This window comes from Plectrocnemia conspersa, unplaced genomic scaffold (genome assembly GCF_051122295.1).
Source record: "Plectrocnemia conspersa isolate PC_06_02 unplaced genomic scaffold, ASM5112229v1 ptg000003l, whole genome shotgun sequence".
NCBI lineage: Eukaryota > Metazoa > Arthropoda > Insecta > Trichoptera > Polycentropodidae > Plectrocnemia > Plectrocnemia conspersa.
In genome coordinates this window covers 23717777-23739845 of record NW_028277167.1, presented here as the reverse complement: position 1 = coordinate 23739845, position 22069 = coordinate 23717777, and the positions used below count along the sequence as shown (strand labels likewise).

At 35.0% G+C, this 22069-nt stretch overlaps 1 protein-coding gene across 10 annotated transcripts in view; it reads right to left on the bottom strand.

The window, feature by feature from the left end:
- Positions 1–22069, bottom strand: part of tay (tay bridge kinase) — a 310160-nt gene that overhangs the window by 245815 nt on the left and 42276 nt on the right. For 7 of the 10 annotated variants that reach the window (XM_088183449.1, XM_088183450.1, XM_088183452.1 and 4 more), the window contains exon 2: positions 11773–11835. The exons of the other annotated variants lie outside the window; for them this stretch is intronic. In XM_088183449.1, coding sequence (XP_088039575.1) covers positions 11773–11835 — 63 coding nt within the window. The remainder of the gene's footprint in view (positions 1–11772; positions 11836–22069) is intronic. 10 annotated transcript variants of the gene reach the window in all.

The window sequence follows — 22069 nt, the reverse complement described above, 5'->3', positions numbered from 1 at the left end:
TGTGTTATCCGACCGCCCTCTACCCCTTCACTCGTCACATTTATGTCACAGTAACAGGTGGTTCAGTAGCAAAGACGATGGGATATTGACTGTTTAGTATTAGTATTATTTTGTATTAAATATATATAAATATAATAACTAATTAATTCAAAAATTGTAAAAAGTACGCCTGGGATAATGATCACGAAAAGTTAAAGAATTATAGCAAACCAAAATCATACATAATCTTATACACTTTTCATCTACATTTTCTTATATGGAATCCCCTGAGTCTATGATTCGCAGTTTAGTGCCTTTTTCAATAACAATAAACAATAAACGATACGTTACGAATCGGAACACAATGTTCGGTCCTGAATGAAACGAATATTCTACAGTTTTATACATATTTACAAAATGATTTACCCGACATCGGCTGTCTAGCTTAGGTAGGAGGTCCGGGGTTGGATCTCCTCGCCCAGGAGAGACAGATCTACAACGGACAGGACAGATATGTTGCCAAAAGGGCGACAATGTCAGCATGGCAGCGCAGATGGGACCCAAGCGATGACCAGACACGGCTGCTTCGGTCATTACATTAAAATAATCGGCAAGACAGCGAACGCTAAGTGTCTCCATTGCGACACCTCTGAAGACGACGACGCAGAGCATATCGTCTTTAAAGTGCGCAGCTTGGACGACAGAAAGGACAGCACTGGAAAGAGTCATAGGAAAGTCTTTCGTCTTTCGAAGATTTCCTCTCCTCACAAAAAAAAGGTAGGAGTTCAAACTTAGCCTTAGTGTATTGTAGCGAAGCCCGACTCTAGATATATGGTACCAATACTGCACACATTGCCCAACACTATGTCACTTTTAATGGAAATTTTCGTCGAACGCCTACTTGTCATCTATGTCATGCCCAATATATTTTCTATAATTTGAAGCCATGGATTGATGATAAAACTTTCAGTATTTTATTTCATTCGTTACTTAAAGAATCTACTATCAATATATTACGGTAAAAATATGTAGTAATTCCCTACCATTTTACCTGGAATTGTTAAATGGTCGTGTTATTAAACAGATTCTTGCCTATTTTGTAGGACACAATTATATTAGAAGACGTTACGAATCTACTTGTAGTTGATTTGATAATAAAGAAAGTATTGAATGGATACTAATATTCGATAGAGGAGAATGTAATGTTTGTAGACTGCTGGATGTACTTTCTAATATAAGAGCTATTATAAATGCCTTATTGATAGTAAATATTATCTAACATACGTATGCGTTATAAATCCAAAACAGCATATCGATTTCACGTTTATGAACAACTTTAGAAAACTGCAATCATGCGGAGTTCCGAAACTTTTTAACTCAGCTAAACCAAACCGCTCGAAGAAAACAAGATAACTTTTTAACACACACGTTCGTAGTACGTACTGACTGTGCCACATATCTACGGCAACAAACTGCAGCAGGCTAAAGTTGTCGGACCAACTTCCGACCAGCAATAAACCCCTTTATCTCGCACCCGCTTCGAATAATGCGGTTGATAAATCCGATTGTGTTCAGAGGCGTTTTAGAAAATGGACCGCACGATAAACTTGAAAAAATAAAATATAGAAGGCGTGCGCAACTCGAGTTTATTGCCTCCTCAATGAAACCTAACCCGGCCATTACGCGGCGTGTATCTGGTGTGTATATGAGAGAGGTAGCTACGGTCGGTCGCTGGAGCGCATCTCCGAGGCTATTCCGGCCGTAGTTATCTCTACACGATTGCCAAGTGTAACAACATAAAACTCGTAGTCGGAGGTGAGTCTACAAAGCGTATTGTTCCACTTCCGCCTAAGCGCGATTGTGGCAGATACACTGGCCCCGGCTCGACTCACAAAGGTACACCGGAGAATTGTTGGGCGCTCCGACGAAACGTACGAGACTTCTCGTTATCCACTTTTTCGCGAAAGGTGTATATGTATGTATAAGCATGTGTAGAGAGCTTTTCGCGCAGAGATTGTCGGCTTACAGGGGTTGTACGTACTACGGTTGCCGATCCAAATATTGGGGTTACGCAACCAACGTGAAATCGGATCAAGGTTGTTTCAAATATCAATCGATAACCGACGAAAATAACAAAATTCAATAATTTAACGCATTGGTGCAAAAGTCATTTAAGGCAGCTAAAGGGTTACGTCTATTTTTGGGTATATTTGAATGTTCGCTCTCTATTATAAGAATAGATTTTACCAAACAAGCTTTTATTTATAGAACCTTATTTATATTTATACGTGTATACATAAATTTTAACTTGAGCTCTTTTATTCGTTCTTCCAAATCCTTGTTCCATAATCAAATTATTATTACATACAATTCAAGTATTACCGCTTAAAATGTACATTATATATATATTTATTTTTCAATGAAATCGAGTTTTTTCATAAATTATTTATAAAATGTTCTGCGAGGACCACCACCGCACCAGGCATAAAAAACTAAAACTTGAAAATACGTGTTGAAAGAGTAATAAACCAATATTTTTTAGTCTTTGTTACATGCCGACAAGTGCATTTTATTATGCTGACGTACGTGACGATCGGAGAATCCGATAAATTAGCATTCTTAAATCATCCATCATTTCTGTAAAATTCAATGTTTTTCATCAAACTTTAAAAAAAAATCATGTGAACGTATCTGGATTGGGCACGCCATTTTACACTTTGCTAATATGTGGTAAGCACCTATTCAAGCTACAAATTCTTTAAATATTATAGTGCTGTATCGACTATATTATATAATACATATAATATATGTATAGTATAGTCGATTTTAAGAAGTATCCCTAACACATTAGAGAGATGTTGGCATGACTCGTATAAATGAAATAATTGAACAACTCTCTGCAACGAATCCTTTTCTGAAGAAAAAATCCAAAGATTGACCTTACATAAATGCACAATGCGTTTATTTAAATAGACATACATATCTCTTAAAATATTTCCCTGTTAAATCGCATTCATAGTTATATATCGCTATGATTACAAAGCGTATCGTATTGAATCATTAAAATGTAGTTATGTGTTTTGTCAAAGCAAATATTAAATCAACGATATACAGTTGAAATAAGTGTTACATTTAAATCGAGTTCTTTGTTGCAAAAACACAAAATCGCTTCGGTAGAAATTTAATTACATTTAAGAAAGTAATAATGCACGGAATGTAGTACCTATTAATGCTCTTGAACGTACAATGTCTTCACCAACCTATATAAGTTTGTTATGTAATTGTTCTCTACTTGTCGTAATTTACATAGCAGTCAACTCAACGTCTTTCTCGGCGTAATTCTCTTTTACATGATCAACAAAACAAAAAATAGCTGCACATAAATGTTCCTCGACGTAACGTTACAAATAACAACGACTTGCTCGTGTGAATTATAAAATGAATCCAAAACAGTAATTTTCGAATACATTCGAGTGTGTCGATTAGCGATTCATGCATAATGTATACACAACAGACCCTCGATTAACCATCCCCGTCCAGCCATTAATTCAAAGTGGAACGCCACTGTCAACCGCAGAGTCAACAGAAAGAGTGTGGCTGACACAACAAACGGTGCATACATCTCCCATTTACGCACACACTGTGAATATTGTCTTACAAGCCGCAGCCATCTGTGCGCTCTGAGGGCAAACTGAGGCTAATTATAAAGGCAATTAGCACGACACTACACCGTGTATCGAGTTCCACAAGCTGTCGCGATTAAATCCGTACTAACTTTTCAAGTATTCTACGATGATTTCCGACGATTAATTCAACACCGACTTACACACTGCACCGGCGTTAAAAGTTCATTCAAAACTTCTCCATATTGCCGAGCACATGTCTCTTGAAACAATATCGCAAAGTTAATTTAATTACAAGTTTAACACGGAAACTTAACACCGCAAGTACAAAACTTGAGAGCGAGATGTGCTGCTCGCTGTTTGTTGTTCGCTGTGTACGTTACGTGTGCGGTGAAAATGCCAAATAATTAATTACAAACATACACACGTAGGTGGCTTCGTGCGTCGAATATTGTATGTACGGAGTAACCTGTTGTGTTTTTTTTTTTTAAATCAAATAACAATTCTAATTAGAATGCTATTATAAAATATACATGTAAGCTCACTAACGGACGCTCAACGTGTGTAATTAACTCTTAATTATGTACATGCTAGATATGTGTCGTTATATACATTTTAAATAAATTAGGGACTGTGAATATGTGGGTTTCAAATCAAATATCAATCTAATTCCTTCATTTAATGGCACATATATATATATACAAAAGCATTGCTTATATATTTAATTGCACTTTTTATATGGTTGTATTGCACTGTGATTCTGACGAGATCTAGAATATAACAACCGTCAGGTCGTAAGACGATGTATTAAACTCATAAAACAGTTGTAATCAGGATCTCGTCATAACACCCTATTACGAAAGTTCACACTTTTATTAAAAATAAATTAAAGGGAGAACACGTGGTCCCTCAATATTTACAAACACAAAACTCAATCACTAGACACAAGTTTACGACACCAGACACACGCGCGTGACACACGAAATACACAAGGGGAGGCGCGCGTATGAATACGAGCACAATTGGAAAGAAACTGCATTATACATCCGAGGCGCCTCGAGTGCATCGTGAGCAGAGAGAGAGCAGATAACATCCAGCGCCAACCAGCGCTCAAGTGGTACTCGGAACAACGAGGCAACAGCTTCTGCTTCGGAGCCATCGCAAAGTTAGCGCCGTCGGGGTGGGGTTGGATAGCTCCGTCTCTTTCCGACACCGACACACAAAACTCAGCTATCTCGCTCTGTCGCGGTAGGAGGGAGACAGTTGCGGGTGGGGGGCCGTGGCGAAATGGAGTGGTGCTTTACGAACAAGAGCGTGGTCTTGCATAAAAGTCGCGAAAGCTCCTCTACATCCGTTGGGAGTTCTTCAAGAAGCAAATCATTGATCGGGTCGAGAGCGCAATTAATCGCACAATTCGCTTGGTCTTTAGCCAGCAACTGTCCAGTGAGATAAATATTATCCGAAACAGAATTTCATTCTCAAACAATTTTTAAGTCGTTCTTAAAAAAAAAACATTTTACACTGCCTAGAGTAGCATAAAACTTCTTTAAAATATATATGTTACAGTGAATTTTTATTTTTCTGAGAAATTATATTTTCACTGGTAAAAAAATAACTTTGCTAACTCGGCCAGTTAAAATGTATCATAAAATTATATGATATCAACTTTTCCATACATTAATATATGTAAGTTATATTTTCACCAGTGAAGTCCAAATACATTTTCAACAGTAGATATATATTTCTACTAGTCAAATTGTCTATGAAAATCATTCTAACAGTAGCGAAACGTCCCTTTGCTGTTTAATCCCAAACCTAACCTAATAAAAGTTCTAAAACCAATTATAGTTTTTTTTTTTTTTTAATTAATTATAGTCAAGTCCAAAATACAAACTAAGCCAACTCATCTTGCAGAGAGAAATAAGCGGAAGATGTACAAAAACACGTCGCAGATAGGCGGTAGTGGAATTATATGCCGCTCTAAAATGTCATTTAACGAAATACCGTGAATTTAATAAAAGCAAAATATTAAAAAACGACCACTGCTTGGCCAAATTTTGCCCCTCCCCCCTGAAAAAAGCTTAAATGACGTCCCTGACCCTACCCTAACTTAAATGAATAAATCAAACCTAACTTGACCTAATAAAAGTAGACATTAACCCGTTGGGAACGTCAATCAAATTGATTTCTGAAAAATGCCAACTTTACTAGTTTTTTTCTTAAAATAATTTTTTACTGATTTTGAGTAAAAACATGAAAAATCAATCGGGCTACTTTACTGTCGCCCACAACTAATTTTTAAAATAAAATTCATCTGGATGGTGATGAATTGTTTTATATTTGGATGGTTCTATAATTTTGTATTTTTGTATTGATCATTAAAACCACTTTACCCTTTTATACGCACGGGCGCGTTCAAAATGTTTTTGGCGTTAGACGCATACACGCACGGGCGCGTGTGAACTCTATATTAAAAAAAAATCGTTCTGCATAATACCTTGCGTTACTACGCATTCTCTCATATGTGCGTTTGTATCGAAGACATTTAATCCTCATAAATTAAATTAAAAAAATGACACTTTACGACAGGGGTGGCCAACCCGCGGCTTGCTTTGAACATTTTTATTTATATATTTTTTATATTTCATTTTTAGTATTATATATTTTTTTACAATTAACGTTTAGTATCATTATTATTATATTATCTATATTTACATGTAAGAATAATACTAAACACAATAATAATAACTCATTGCGTTTTAATTTTTCACTCCCAAAAATGTCTATAGTGTATCAAAATCTAATATGGGGATATATAATTTTATATGTGGCTCTCATTTCCGTTATGATGCATTTCCAAAGTAGTAGCAAGATCATTTGGGTTGGCTACCCCTGCTTTACGATGCTAGTATTTTTTTACACGTTTCTATCTATGCATTCTCTCACATGTGCATTTATATTGAAGACATTTACCCCTCATAAATCAAATAAAAAAACTGACACTTTACGATGCTAGTATTTATTTTACACGATCAGATTGCTTTCATTTCACCCACTTCCATGGACTGCGGAAATTATCAAAGACAATTCGAATATATTTGCTTTATTTCTGGATGTCATCATAAATTAGGTAACAAAACAGAAACTTCGTTTCAAATATTTCAAAAGTTTCAAATATTTTCTCAGATGATCTATTCATTCAGAACTGCGTATTATAACCAGATGGTAAAATATATTCGTGTAAAATCCACAAATATCAGAACCAAAATTTAGTTTGTTTGACGCGAATGGGGAAAAAAATTAGAAGAGACGCGCAATACCATTGTCCAGAATGCATGGTTGCTTTATGCGTTACACATTGTTTCAAAAATACTGTACTTGAGTTTCAAAAATAACCATACTGTATTATAAGGTATTTTTTTTTTATTTGACAACAAACATTACGTAACATACACACACATACATATGTATTTCTATGTAATGTTTAGAGTTTGGATGAAAAGAAACAGCAAAGGAGGCAACTTAAAAATTTTATTAATTTAAAAAAAAAAAATTTAAAAGTGTAATAATAATAATAATTATGAATAAATAATTTTAAACTGTTTTTTTTTCATCATTCTCATAACACATCACATAATAAATCGCAATAAAAAAAGGTGATTATTTTTGACCATTTTTTTAAAATAAACCCGAGGATGAAGTGGTTAAAAATAAAAACTATTTTCATAAAAAAAAGCACAATTCTGATAATCAGTTGACTTCAATAACTCAGATTGAATACTTTTTTAATATTTTAATCCTGACAGAAAAAAGTTTACCTTTTTTTTAATAAAACCCACAAATGGACGTTTCACCATATATATAAATTAACAGTGAAGGTGTATTCCGATATGATTTCACTGAAATGCCAGTGAAAAAATATTTTTATTACATACATACAAACATATGTATAATACATGAAAACGGTGATGTTAATCAGCAGCAACTATAATACAAAGTCAGAAAACCGCATGTGACGTCATCAGGAAATGGGTTACCATTCGCATTTAATTCGGAAAAATTAAATTAATTTTAATTAATTCGTGCAATTCTCAATAAAGAAATATTTATTTTTAGATGACTAAAATATTAACACACAAATCGATTTAAGACATCTAAATTGATTTAGATGTCTTAAATTTATTAATTAATTAATCATATATTTTTATTTAATTTATCTAATAATATGGTTATAGGCGAGTAACAATTATAAAGTATAATTTCTCCGTGCCCTTTTATATTGTAATAAACGTTGTCATTGTCGATTCTTACTTGCCCTAACGCTAGTGACGTCACGACAACGTAGCGACTGGGCTGTTGATCGCCAATAAATATGGTGTTGGGTTAGTGCGTCGTGCGTCCGGATATACTGGTTACGATAAAAACCGTCAATTGCTCGTTGAAGCGTGTAATAGGTATGTAATAAACAATGGAAACTGTTACTATGACTATACGACCGTTAAATGAACGCCCATTTTATTATTTTCCACGTGAATGTGACGCATTTATCAAAATTCAAAATATAATAAGCCATAAATGTGCCATACAAAAAATTGACATTTAAAGGTCACGCATAAAAAATATATATAGGACGACGACGCCCAAATTGAGTTATGACTTTGTGAAAAAATAACTGTATCTAATATTATTTTTAGTCCTCTTTTTATGTTTATTTTGCTTGGCAAAGCAGTACTTGAAAAATAAATTACATGTTAAGTAATTTATAAATAGAATTCTTTATTACGTTGAAAGATTGATATATAAAACTAAGAGCTACAAATTTGCTAGCTAAAGTTCGTAGTTTGATGCAGTCAAATAACCCAAGTAAATTTGAAAATAAATCTCTTTTTAGGGTCATAATAACTCGAACGTCAATTTAGTGTAATTGGATAATCTGCGCTCGAAACTGACGACACTGAGGCGTATCGTATTATGTCTAGTTCCTTTCGGTATTCAAGGCTTGTTGATTGAAGTGAATTAGAGCAGCATGGCCACGCGGGAGCGAGACAATTGTTTGAAACGAAAGTGAGAGAAGTTTAATGTTTCAGGGGCGTTCAATCTATTTTTATGTTTAGTATATTCTAATGCAATAAATTTGTATCGCATCATTTTATATACTCATAGGGTGCATTGATTTTTAAATTTTCAGACTAGCGCCACCAACGGATCAAATCAGTAGCAAAGGCGAATAACGATGGGCGATCCATTGTGTTCGCTGCGCGCCTGCAGCCGCTCCGGGAATTTCGCGTCAGAAACCTACCGCCACCGCAAAGCTGAAAAGCTCGCGCATATTTATGCAAAGCAAACACGGCGACGTTATAAATTGCGGCTCGTTCGCAATAATACCGCAGATTTGTTAAGCTGCGCGACGGCAGGGCCGCATTGTTTGACGACGACGCCAGGGGGAGTTCGATTAACCAGACGGAAAGCGATACGATTATTTGTGTTAAAGCTTTCACGGCGACGCAGTCAAACATGCGAGAAAATATTATGACAATAATACTTGAATAAAAAAATATAAATATATCCGATTTAGTACGCCTGTGAACAATTTAGTTGAGTCTAGATCTCATAAAGCAATCAATAATACGCGAAAGACCATTTTGCACAGTCAACGTAATTGCGCAAAACACTTAAAATATGTGTCAACGTCTTATACTCTGTAAATAAAGCAATTACTGACAGAGCTCTACTATTGATGCGCGACGAATATTTGTCAACAGTCCAGGCAACACTTGATGGTGTGTTAATGTCTTACTTGTAAGAGAAAGCAATTACGCAGTCGTGAGAGACTTTCCGCCTCGAACTATATGCTCGTATTTTTGAGTCAGGATTTTAAAACGGTTTTGGTCAATATTAGATGGTTAGAATTTAAATTGAACTGGTCAGAATTTATATTAAATGGTAAGAATTATTTTGACTGATGGTCAGAATATTTTTTTTCAGTTGGCAATGGTGTTATTAATGCTATAAAGCTTAAGATTGGTACAACTGGTCTATCTGTCATTCACAAGTCGGTAGTTCATTATCATTATCAAGGTGTTTTAGGGCCAATTGTTTGGTTGGGCAACACAGTCCTTTGTCAACATAGCAAGCCAGGCATGCCTCCGCCGCCGCTCTGTCGTTTTTCCCGTTTCGCCCTACATACAATTAAATAGATTCGTTGAGAGTTATTTATGAAGTGTTCAATGTTATAATAAACGCTTGCTCGCACCTAATCTGTCATAACAGTTTTATTGCTCTATTTTATATTTATCAACACATATTATTTTTTGTAAATGGAATATATTACAAACAAAAATACAGATATCAGAGAAAGAAGTAAGCGTCGAATAAAAACATAATTTTCATCTAAATATTATCGTATTAAAAAAATTAACGTAGTTATACAAAAGCATATGTTTTCGACCATCGTGACGCATTGGGGTAACCTGTTAGGTCACTATGGCCTTAATTTAATCTAAATAAATAAAAAGAATAATATACACTCTATTTGCGTTAGCACAGCCAGTTCGAGAGCTATCCACTTCATCGTTATTTATAATTTAGAAAAAGATAGGAAGTTTGGCTTTACGTCCCTATTATTAGGTCTAAAGCAGCGATACAGATATACGTTCGATATACTTATCATTACTCCGGTTTATTTTTAGAACACATTTATATTTTAAAAAATCTAATAATATTCCTAGGACAATCCGCAAAAATCAAACTCTAACGGGTTTCCTAGATGGAATAAAAAAAACACCTTCGTGCATTAAGAAATAAATTATAAAATTAAGTATTTTTTTTATTTTCTGTTATGTTATATATTATATACATATACATATATATATATGTTTAGTTAAAATTTATTGATGTAAAAATTAGCTATAAAGCTAAATAAATTAATAAAAATATAAATATAAATGCGGTCAAAAAATAAACCGAGACCGGATCGAACGTATATCAGAATCGTGTGCTTTAGAGCTAGTAGGGACGGGGCGCGCAAACCCAAACTTGCCATCTCTTTTTAAATTATGAATGATGAAATGGACAGCTCTCGAACTGACTGTGTTAACGCAAATATAGTATTTCATGAGCTTTACTACACTTTATTTGGTATTTGCAATCACATCCTTCATATTTAAAAAATGTAACGCAAATATATTTGGCAAAAATATTTTTTTTTTAATTTAAAAATTTTTGATAACTGCTTTATAAAACGAATTGTATTATATGTCGAAACGACATATTTCATAGATTAATGAAAGAACTTAGCATTAAATTTTTAGAGTGAGCACAGATAGCAAATAAAAAATGGAAAATTAGCGAAAAGGAATTGAACTTTTTTTTAAATTAAATGAGTTGGACATGCATGATTACACATGCAGATGTAATATATAAAATTAAAAGAGAACAATAACGATGCAAATAGACCGTCTACGCATTCGAACCGCGTGGGAGAGCTTTTAAGCTCGAATACGCACGCGGCTTCTAAAAGCTTATAATTCGTAACGCTATTATTATTTTTATACACGGTTGTTCGCAAAATTGTTATCGCACGTAAAATAAACACTCGAGAAGTGCGAAATAAAACATTTCCCTAGTCGATGGAATTTAATTTTTCCCTGACAAGCTATCGATACAGCTCTTCTTCGCGCGCGTCTTCCCATCAAGCGTTCTTTGAACACGTAATACCGTTACACGGAAGAAGGGAGAGAAGACGAAAGGCAAAAAAGAAATAGAATAAGGCTGAAATATTATTCTCAATATTCTTTATAAATTCGCAGTCTTTTCCAGCAGATTTATGCGAGGGACGGGCGGGTTGTTGTAGACGTCGGTCGAATCTCTTTCTCTCGCTCTCGTGGGGAAATTTTTCCATCTTTTCCGCGACGTGTGTACACACACATACAACACATACAAACGCGAAGCACTCCACTCCGGTTTCGTTTTGTGAAGGCATCATTTCATGTTTACAGTGCGCTTTGTGTAGCGCTACTTTGTGAGGTGGCTCTAAAAGACCGACACCGAGGCACTAATGCGTACAATAAACACCCGAGTTATTACCTATTCGTTGTAAGTAAGTATAGCCCGCGGGAATTAATTAAAACGCGATTCGCGGTATTATATTAGTTTTCAGCTGAAATCTTACCTCTTCGCAAGGTTGTAAGGCCGAACTTCGCAGCGTGGCATAGCGCAAAGACGATTCACTCACCTGAAACAAAAACAAAACGATCAGATAAGGGAGAACGAAGGCAAACTTTGGGGTTGTGAATTGATCGACAAGGGGTCAGAGGGCGACGCCGGGGGGCAGCTAACGAAGGTTTCGGGTTATAGGTCCGCCCGGACAGAGATCGATTAAAGTCAGTCAATTAAATCGGAGACGCGAGCTTATAATAAACACGACTCGAGATTAGTTGAACGTGTTTGCGTTGCGGATAACAATATCAAAGGTCTGACGGAGCAGAATCGAGGGGGGCCGTTTGATGTGGAGCAACAAATGCTCCAGTACGCTTTGACGTCTTCGCAAACAAGCGCCCGCCTTAGCGGAACTTGTATAGTCTTATGAAATTAACACACGGCTAATTCCCAAACTTCCGACGCGGCTCAGCCTTAACCGAGGAGCCGGTATTCAATTTTACAAATCCTCTTTACCGCCGGCAACAAACTAATCCCATAAAACACTCACTCCGGCGGGAGCGTTTCGCGGCGAACGGGGAGCAACCGTCAAAACGCCGCGATGGAGTTAAACAAAATTGTAGTAGAAGCAGCGGCGCTGAAGGCAAACTCGAGCGATTTACACCCATCCGGAGGGGGTTGAGATTATTGAATCGTTTCGCAAGAGGCGCTCGTCTGCGAAAAATGAACAGTCGATAAAATATCACTCGTTTCGAAGAGGACAAGATCCTTTGTGTAAAATGAACGTATACTCGTCGAGCGCATGAATGCGAAAGCATTTTGTTACATATTAAACGGGGATTAATCTCGGTTATAATTCGCCTTTTATAACCCCCCCTCGTAAATTTGTTATTAGCCGAGATCGACGGCACTCGAGTAAAAACATCAAGTCGGTACGCCACATGAATAAAATATGTAGAAAGACATCTAGACAGACGAGCTCGAGAAGCTGCGCGTTTTTACCGATGCAGCTCGCAACAGCGAAGCACATCCCTATGCGATATATAATAATTTAATAATAAGTCGGTTGTACCGCAATATACACGGCGACAAGTTGGCAAAGTACACTTCGGAGAACAACACCGAATCGGAGTCTCCCGATGTCGATACATCAAAGGTAAAAGTTACGTGTGTTTTGTGTAGTAGCTGGCATATAGTAGGCACGAAGCGAGCCGTTTGCATAATTTATGTGCGCGATGGCGAATCGGCGAAAAGACAGGAACGCGGTTAATGTTACATGCGAGCTGTTGATTTGCGAAACGAGACCGCTTCAACGAGCCGAAATCGTATTAACCCATTTCAACCCAAACGGTCCGAAAGAAAGTTAAAGCGAAGTCTGGTAACGATGTATAAATTATAACATTTGTACTGAACGTTAAGCTTAACGTACATTCAACACGGTGTTTTTGTCGGTCTCGAATAAGCTTTGAACATATTAAGTTGTACTTATGTTGCAACGTATTCATAACTCGTAATAATGATAATGTTAATATTTTAATCTCATTCGCTCACGATAATTTATGAGCGATAATAATAACGCGCAGAATAAATTGCTATACTTGTTCGCGTATAAATTAACATTTAGAGTTAGATTAAATGATTTATGATCGTGTACATCAATAAATCGTAACGCTGGTAAACAACGCTCGATTTCTAATTAAAGTTACGCGTGTGATTAATCATAATTTGGCGTTAATTAAATCACTGCGAAGGATTAACGTAATTATGAAAATTGTAATAGGTGGCATAGTACGTGTCTCTTAAACAAAAATATTACACGAGAAGCTGCATAAATCCTTTCAGAGAGAAAGTTAACTGCTCCGTTTGTCGACGACGATAATCGAACGAATAAATAACCCGGCGAGTCGAAATATTCGCCGGATATCGCACCCAGTACATTTGTCCGCCCACTTCGCTGCCGGGCCCTCTCCCAGACTCCGCGGAGCATTGTAGAGGGCATGTAATGTGTTTCAATGTTGTTTTCGTCCGTCTGCCCCGTTTAACAATTTATTTTCGAGATTTCATTTCGATGATAGTATCTCGAACGGGGCAGATTGTAATCTGAACGACCGTGTACACTCTTCGCCGAGAATATTCAATTACGGCGAAAAGCTGCGAGAGTATGAAGAAGAAAAATTATCGATCATGTACGATACAATAATAATATATTGCATACCGGTGAGGCAAATTGGAAGTTTATTGAAACGGGATCGAATTACGTTTTTAGTAAATGGAGCGGTAAAATCATATTATGGATGAAAAGCTATAGGGGGTAAATTAGTATAACGTCATGAACGTCATTGCGTTTAAAACGAACTAAAATAAAGCATCTACACTTTCAACGCAAGGTTTATGAATCGACTTAATGAGTGGTGCAATTTTGACCTTCAATTAGAAGAATTTTTGGACTACATTGATATGATATGCCAGAGTTAAAAAATCACGTATGCACGATGTTTAATTAGTAGAAAGTAGTGAATGCAAAAAATACTTAAGCTTTTATCTGTACATGTACATATTATATATATTTTTTAAATATATAAATATGAAACAAACTGAAAAAATATCACGTAAAAGGAAAATAATATAGTTCATAGTGTCTCTCTGTTTAATGTGCCTTTGTGGGTATTTTATCTTAGCCAAATTACAATATATAATACATAGAATATGTGTCCTCTTTATAACACGAGGTGCAAATTTCAATTAAATCATGCAAACGTTTAAAGAGTAAAATTAAATTTTAAGACCCATGGCATAAAATCTTTGTTTACAAATGTGTGTGCTTTCAATAAGACTATTATTTTCTCAAAAATGATATATCATAAGTAATATACATAAATATATGTTATGTTAACATGTTAAAATCGCACTATACTATTTGTATTATTTCATAGATAATATATTAATTATATTAGTGTTGAAGAATACTGATAATATTGCAGATATATCGACACATGCCAATCTGCCAGGAAAATTGAAATTAGATTGTTTCATATCAAGTGGTTGAGCAGCTAAGCTTAAAATTCCAGCTGGAGTTCCTCAAGGAAGTTTGCTCGGGCTGTTTCTCTTTATTTTTTTTCTATATAAATATTTTAATTAAGAGTAAAAACTATAGATTTTTAATACATCTAAGAAATACTAAAGTTGATGTGCATAAAAAGCACGAATTTAAAAAAAATATAAAAATCGGTTTTTCAAAGCCGGCAAACTTTACACTACTACTTGTTTTTGTTACTCTTATTCTGCAATTTTTTTATTCGTTTTTTGATGATGCATTACTTTTTTGAGTGGGCCCTAAAATATTTGCAGATCATAGGCACTGTGTTTATTTAGATATGGCGATCTCGTAGATACGCAAAGAGCCGACTTTTCATCGCATTTGTTCCCATTTAGTTTTCATATTTATAATTTTACAGTAATTTGGCTCGAGTACATACAGACTTGCGCCATAATCATGAATATGATAAATCAAGAAATGGATAAATAGTATTATCAATGAATCAACAAATAAATTTTAGATATAATATAAAATTAATAAAATAAAACTATTAACATGTCTTTAACTTTATAGCAGCGACGTGCTCTTTCTAGATATTGAAAAGGTGTTCGAAGTGGTTTATAAATTAAATAAACGTTTCTACTATTTTATCTTAAAGTATACGCCCTTATTAAAGTAAACATAAGATGGAACATTTAATATTGAAATCAATTTATGACATTTTGCTTCTGTCTCATTTTTCAAGCGAGTCGATATTTTAGATATTTTATTCAGATTTACATAATTGATTCCACAATCAAATAACCAGTCACTACGGATCCGGGATAAATAAACTCGCGTGTACCCCATTCAATACAACTTACAAACTACATGGGTTTACCACACCAGCGGGGCGCCAAATTGTTTCAACGAAATTAATCAAAAAAGTACATGTATGCACCTCTCGTCGACCGCAGCCACAAATTAAAATTTCATCGGCGATTCCCGAACGGTATTTGGCGTGTGCGGTCAATGACGCACGTGTGTACATATATGTACACAGAAACATTCACACAAATCCCATGAATACGGTATCAATTGACAAATTATGCAACGCGCCGCTTTTGCCGATAGCCGCAATTTTCGTTTTAAGCTGCGACCGGGGACCGATAAATTGAGAGCGAGAGAGAGCGGTCCCGCGACCGCGAAATTGCGCGCCGCGAGGGGTCGCGAAAAATAAACATATTTACACGGCGAGAGAGGAAGAAAAAAGCCGAACCCTCGAACGTCGAAATGCACAAACGCGAGAATTACGTCACGGACACATTTTTACGATTACTCACGGACGCGCGCCTCCGAGAGCAGCAGCGGGAGTATGTGTCACGTTTCCGCGTTTATATCCAGAGAATTACCCCACATTCGTCTTGATGAGATTTGCGCTTTTTATTCGCCCGGGGCGGCGGCGTTTTGTATTTATTTCGCCGAGAATAAATAAAACGCTTATTATTATATTGTATTATGCATATCCAACATCAAACGATTTGTGTCTAACGCTGCTATACAGCCATAATGTCTAGATCAGAGAGAATTAACCCGGGGGTAATTACTCTCCACCTCTGCGAGATAAAATCAAATAACTTCTGAGGATAATAAGCTCATTCAACGGCATTAAGCTCGGCTTTGTGTACGTTTAATTTCGTGATAAAATATAACGCGAAACGCTAATTTTATCTGGAGAATTAATTAAAAACGTACACACAAACCGCACGCGTAATAACGTTGCAAAAGCACATAACACTGGGTTGGGAAAATAATATCCAATTAATATAATAATCAACACGCGTAGGTACCTATTTCTATACAGGTAAATAACATATTTTTATACAAGCTAAAACTTTAATAAAAAACGATAAGTCATTAGTTAAAATTAAGACAAATAAAGCCGATAGATCAGCAAAAATCTATTATAAAATTCGAATCCTTTGCGGAGAAACATTTTTCTTCTCTATATACAAGAGTAAATCAATAATTATCAGCATTGCATTTCAGTTGTACTTGTGATTAGAAGTACTGTCATTTATGCGCGCATCTTATTTTCGCCGCTCTCTATACTTCAAGTTTCTAGTATATCAAAGTTTCTCAAACTATGTTCCGTGGAAAATTAATACGTTTTACACGAATAAAATTCAATGATGTTTGACCTCATATTAACAGGCGAGAGATAAAAAAGAAATATCTTTTAACCCCCGGTGCGCATAAAAAATATAACATATTGTTTTTGTTCAGCTACCTGGTCCTGACTATCATTAGTCTGTCGACAGTTGACAATATCAAAAAATATCAAAAATTAGCTTAAAAATAAATGTTCAGTATACCGTTGCCTAAATTCTGGATGAAACAAGTCTGCGAGAATATTACTTAGTTCACAAGAAAGTGTGTGTAGTTTTAATGTACACAATTTGAATCGAAACTATTTGTCTAAATAATGTTATTCGCATAACATTAGTTTTCCTATTATATACTTTAAATATTATTCAAAAACTATCCATGGATATTTTTATTGTAGATAATAACTTTTGTCGGACGGATGGCAATTAGACAGATTGGGCCACGCAGTATTTGATTGATCGCCGCGGTCCACCGCTGTCACGTCCGTGTTACCAGAGTACCGTCTAGTTTTTGCCATAAATAAATAAATAAATAGACCTTCAAAGTACTCTCTCCCTAGCAATGGAGACCGTGGATTTGTTGCTCTATACACGGTGAGATTTGTGGAGCTACATTTAAAAACAAAAATGGCCTCCAGCTAAACTTCGTAGGGACTTTAAAACAATACACGCTGATTACAAAGGAAAGAACATGATTTTTTTAAAGAGAGAACGTGGCTCACTGGAAAATTCTAAACTTTAAATTATTACAATTTCTAAAATTGAAAATGCTAAAAAGACATTCTTATCGAGTGAGTTACTACATTGCACTTAATAATGAAGATCGTACAATTAAAAAGCCACTCATTAAGCCATGTTCGAAAGACATAGTGTCATGCGTTATTAACGGGCAGTCTGCCAAAAAATAAACGCAGTACAATTATCAAATAATACTATTTAGACTGGGACTTTGTAGTAAATATGCACTGTAAATAGGTGAATCTAAACAATTGATAAAATGTATTGCAGAAGATTTACTAATGCATATCAATAAAAAAAAACTACACGAGAAAATATATTTAAAACAGATTACATTATAAAACACGTTTGGAGAAGTGTAGTGTTATATTCGTACAGATGATCCTCGAGCAATAGTAGAAAAGATGAAGGGAGTTGTATTACGTATTCTGTTATAAACTACAAGAGTCACAAACAGTCATTGTATTTTACATAGGCAAGCACTAGTGACAACAAATTTCTATAAATTTAAAAAATGTTATTGACGAAGCAGAAAAATGAAAATACGTAAAATCACGATCACTTCAATCCAGAATATTTCGTGAGCTTAACGCAGTTTTATTACATACTTAAGTGAGATGGTTATCCAAAGAAAAAGCACTAATAGGGCTATTAGAACTTCGATGTGACTTATTGGTCTTCTTAAAGGCACAACATTTCATTTAATTTTTAACAAATCCTTCAGGGTTGATACATCTCGCATATCTATCAGATTTTTTTACAAAGTGCTATATTATTAACATACCATAACAAGTATAGTATTATATTTTTAATACAATATTTTATATATTGTCATATACAAGTCATTATTAATTTTATTAATTTAAATTTCAGGATTTACGAAGTGTTCCATCAAAGGAAAAAATTAGGAAACTGTGTTAGATATTCCAATGACAACGACAGCGTACGGGGGTGCAGATTTTTAAAATACAAACTGACGCTTCTTAGTGAAATTCTGTTCTCTTTACAGAATCACTTAAAAGAAGCGAGCAATGCAAAACCATAACATAAATCCATTACTTAATGAATAACTTTGAAGTCGACCCGGGCGGCAAAGAACCAATCCAGACTAATCCACAAGAGACAACGATGCAAAGATAGTAAAAGCAGAGAGCTGTGTAGTACTCGGGCGGCGACGAAGCGCGCCATTATTATTAATTTACATTTAGTCGGGGTATTAGCGCGGTAATAAACTTGCTCCGTATTCCAAGCGAAAGCTAGTTTGGCTGTGGATGCGACGATTGTGTTCCCGGAATCGCAGCGGGAATACGTACGGCAGGCTGACAGGGCGAATTTAAATATATTACTATGTGGGACGTGTCTGCGGCGCGGATCGCGAAGCCGTCCTCGAAATACTGTTTTGACAATAATTTTGCCGAACACACGTGCGCCAAAGGTGACTCGGTTAATTTCCGACAAGCAAACAAACAAAACGCTCCCTTTGTCGAGATCCGATCGACGAAAGCGCGAAAAACAAACATCGCATGCCGCTCACGTCGCGCCGCATATGCAGATCCGTTTAAATTTTTGCACGCGCGCTATAGCAATTGTATTCTATATAATAAAGCGTTTAATATGCGGGATGAAAATGTGAAAAGAGAGCCGGAGGAAGTTTTTTCTTCTCGACGTTCAGAACGGCGTCAGTTACACACTATACATATAAAGCGCCGCGAGCAGTTCAACTGAAATTGTAAAGTGAAATAAAAACTAGTATTTATAAGTTGAACCGCACAAAAGAGGCAAGGCACAATAGCGCAGAGAAAAAAATTATAACATCACGGTCCGCACGATGTGCATAATAGCGTTTTTGCTAGACGGAAAAAAACCTTATTGAAATCTAAATTCGAGAGGGTGGATTAGCGTCTCTCCATCCCTGAGAAAAAGTATTTTTGGGGGAATAAGGTCGAACAAACAACAACAAAGCAGCAATTAAGCGATACGTCGATACAACAAGAGAGAGACTTAGAATCTTAAAACTTGGATAAATAACAATAATAACGATTGCATGTTTATGGTGCGCGGGAGCGTTTACTGTGTACGCACGAGGGCAGGTTGATACGAGCTGCTCAAACTCAATAATTCATTTAAATTGCTTGTCGGCATATAAAATGAATGTGCGATTCACCCGACGAACGATGGAGATAAACTTTAATAGAAAATCCGAGGAGCGAACATATTTTCTCCCGAGACTTTAATGATGAAGTGCCGTGAGAATACGGAATTTTTGCACAAGCGTAACTGAATAACGTTAGTAAAAATGCGCAAAACACGAGACACTTGCAAAAAAACAGCTGATAAGAATCGATTGTCGGTTATTTACTACTGTTAGTTTACTTTATCGCTGTGAAAACGTCATATTAAATTTAACCCACATTCGGTACAAATATTTTTGAAAAATACAGTTTAAAACGTCTAGTTTACAATTGAGTTACAACAGCTTTTTACGGCATTTTTTAGTTTATCAGATAACCTTATGCAAAATACTGTCATAACTTAAATAATAATATATTTTATTAGAAGTTTTTGAAACGCCAACTACTTAATTATATACATATACTATCTGAATTCGAGAAACGACGGTATTTTATTATTAAATATATATAAAAAAGGCTGAATTTTACCATACATTCTACAGTGGCAATATCAGACTTACATATAAAGTTTCTGATTTCGAGATGTATATATTTTAGTTATATGCATTTTATTACAAAATTTATCTTATTAAAAATAAAATAAAATAATATATGCATTTAACTTATTTTTAAATAAGCGCTCTAAACTGTATTCCATAATCTATTGCAATCGTTGTATCTTCTTCATTAGAATAATTATTCTTTAAAGAATCCACAAAATAAATATATATTTAATTGGTTAGTATTTTATTAGCTGAATGGTCAGTATAGTTTTACTTTAATTGTCAGTATAAATAGATTTTTGGTCAACATAAATATTATGCTAGATTATATAAACCAGAAGGGTCAGTATTTCTTTTAAATTCGCTCAAAAAACGAATTAATCTAATGTAAGTTCTTTCATTGTGTTAGGTTTGGGTTTGAACAGCAAATGGACGTTCCGCAATTGTTACAGTGAACGTCGCTCTTTTACGCATATCACGCCAGTCAAATGAAAAAATATAATTTAAAAACTAACCATGTATTTTTAATTTTATATTAAATGCTGATCATTTTGTTTTAATTAACGACTATTTTATTTAAGTACTGATTATTTATTTGTCGGTTGATCGACCCTAACTCACCTTGATAATGACCATGTACTATTATACTAACCTACTGTCAACATAAAACTGGCCTTGAGGTTAAAATACATTTATAAATACTGACCATACATAATATGTATGGTCAGTATTTATAACTTTACTGACCATACTGACAACTTTGATACTGACCGGTGTATAACGACCAAGCAATATGAATACTGACCTTCTATGTTATGTGACATTTATTTCTACGTTTTTCAATAATGTTGAATTTATATTATCTAAATTACATACCACAACATCATTGTGCTCTTACTGATAATCTTAAGACCATTTACACTCCGCGTGCATTTAAACCTTTAGACTTAGTTGGACATTAAGTCGGGCCTAGAGTCTCCAATTCGAGTAATTGAGTACTCGATACTCGAGTATTTTTGTCTATTTTTCAAGTACTTGATAATCGAGTATTTTGAAAATTACTCGATTAATACTCGAAATTAAAAAAATTTGAAATATTTCAGAAACAAAAATAACTTTAACTCGGTCCGGTAAAGGTTAACGTCTTGCTTTTATTTGGCGTTTATGCCCGAAGTCCCGAGTTAGAGCGGTTACTATCATGTATAATTTTTTCATAGTTTCATAGTTGCATAGTTCCGGATGTCAGTGGGTACGACGGAGAAATTTCTTTTGTGTTTTCTGTTCGACAGTCCCGACTTATCTAATTTATGGCAATGAACAATATGAAATATCAACAAAATTTTTTTTTAGGTTTAATGACTATGCAGTTGTAGCGTAAAGGGTTGTAAATTGTTTATACTGATCCCTCAGCTTAAAATATAAATCAAAACAATTGTGTGTTTTAAAGGCATTTAAAGTAAAGTCAGTTCTTTGCGAACCGTTTAGCTCTAGAGTGAAAGGGATTCACCCAAATACATCTTCGAAGGATATAGATTTAAATTCTTCGCATTAATCAGAATATTATATATCAGAATATATAATATTGTATATTGTTAAGAAAAAAAATCTATTCAAGAAGAATTACAAAATGCTATTTTGTCAATAGTCGAAGGAAATAAGAGAAAAGCAGAGAAGGGAATGAAAGAAGAGAACATAAAAAGAGAGTTCAAAAAAT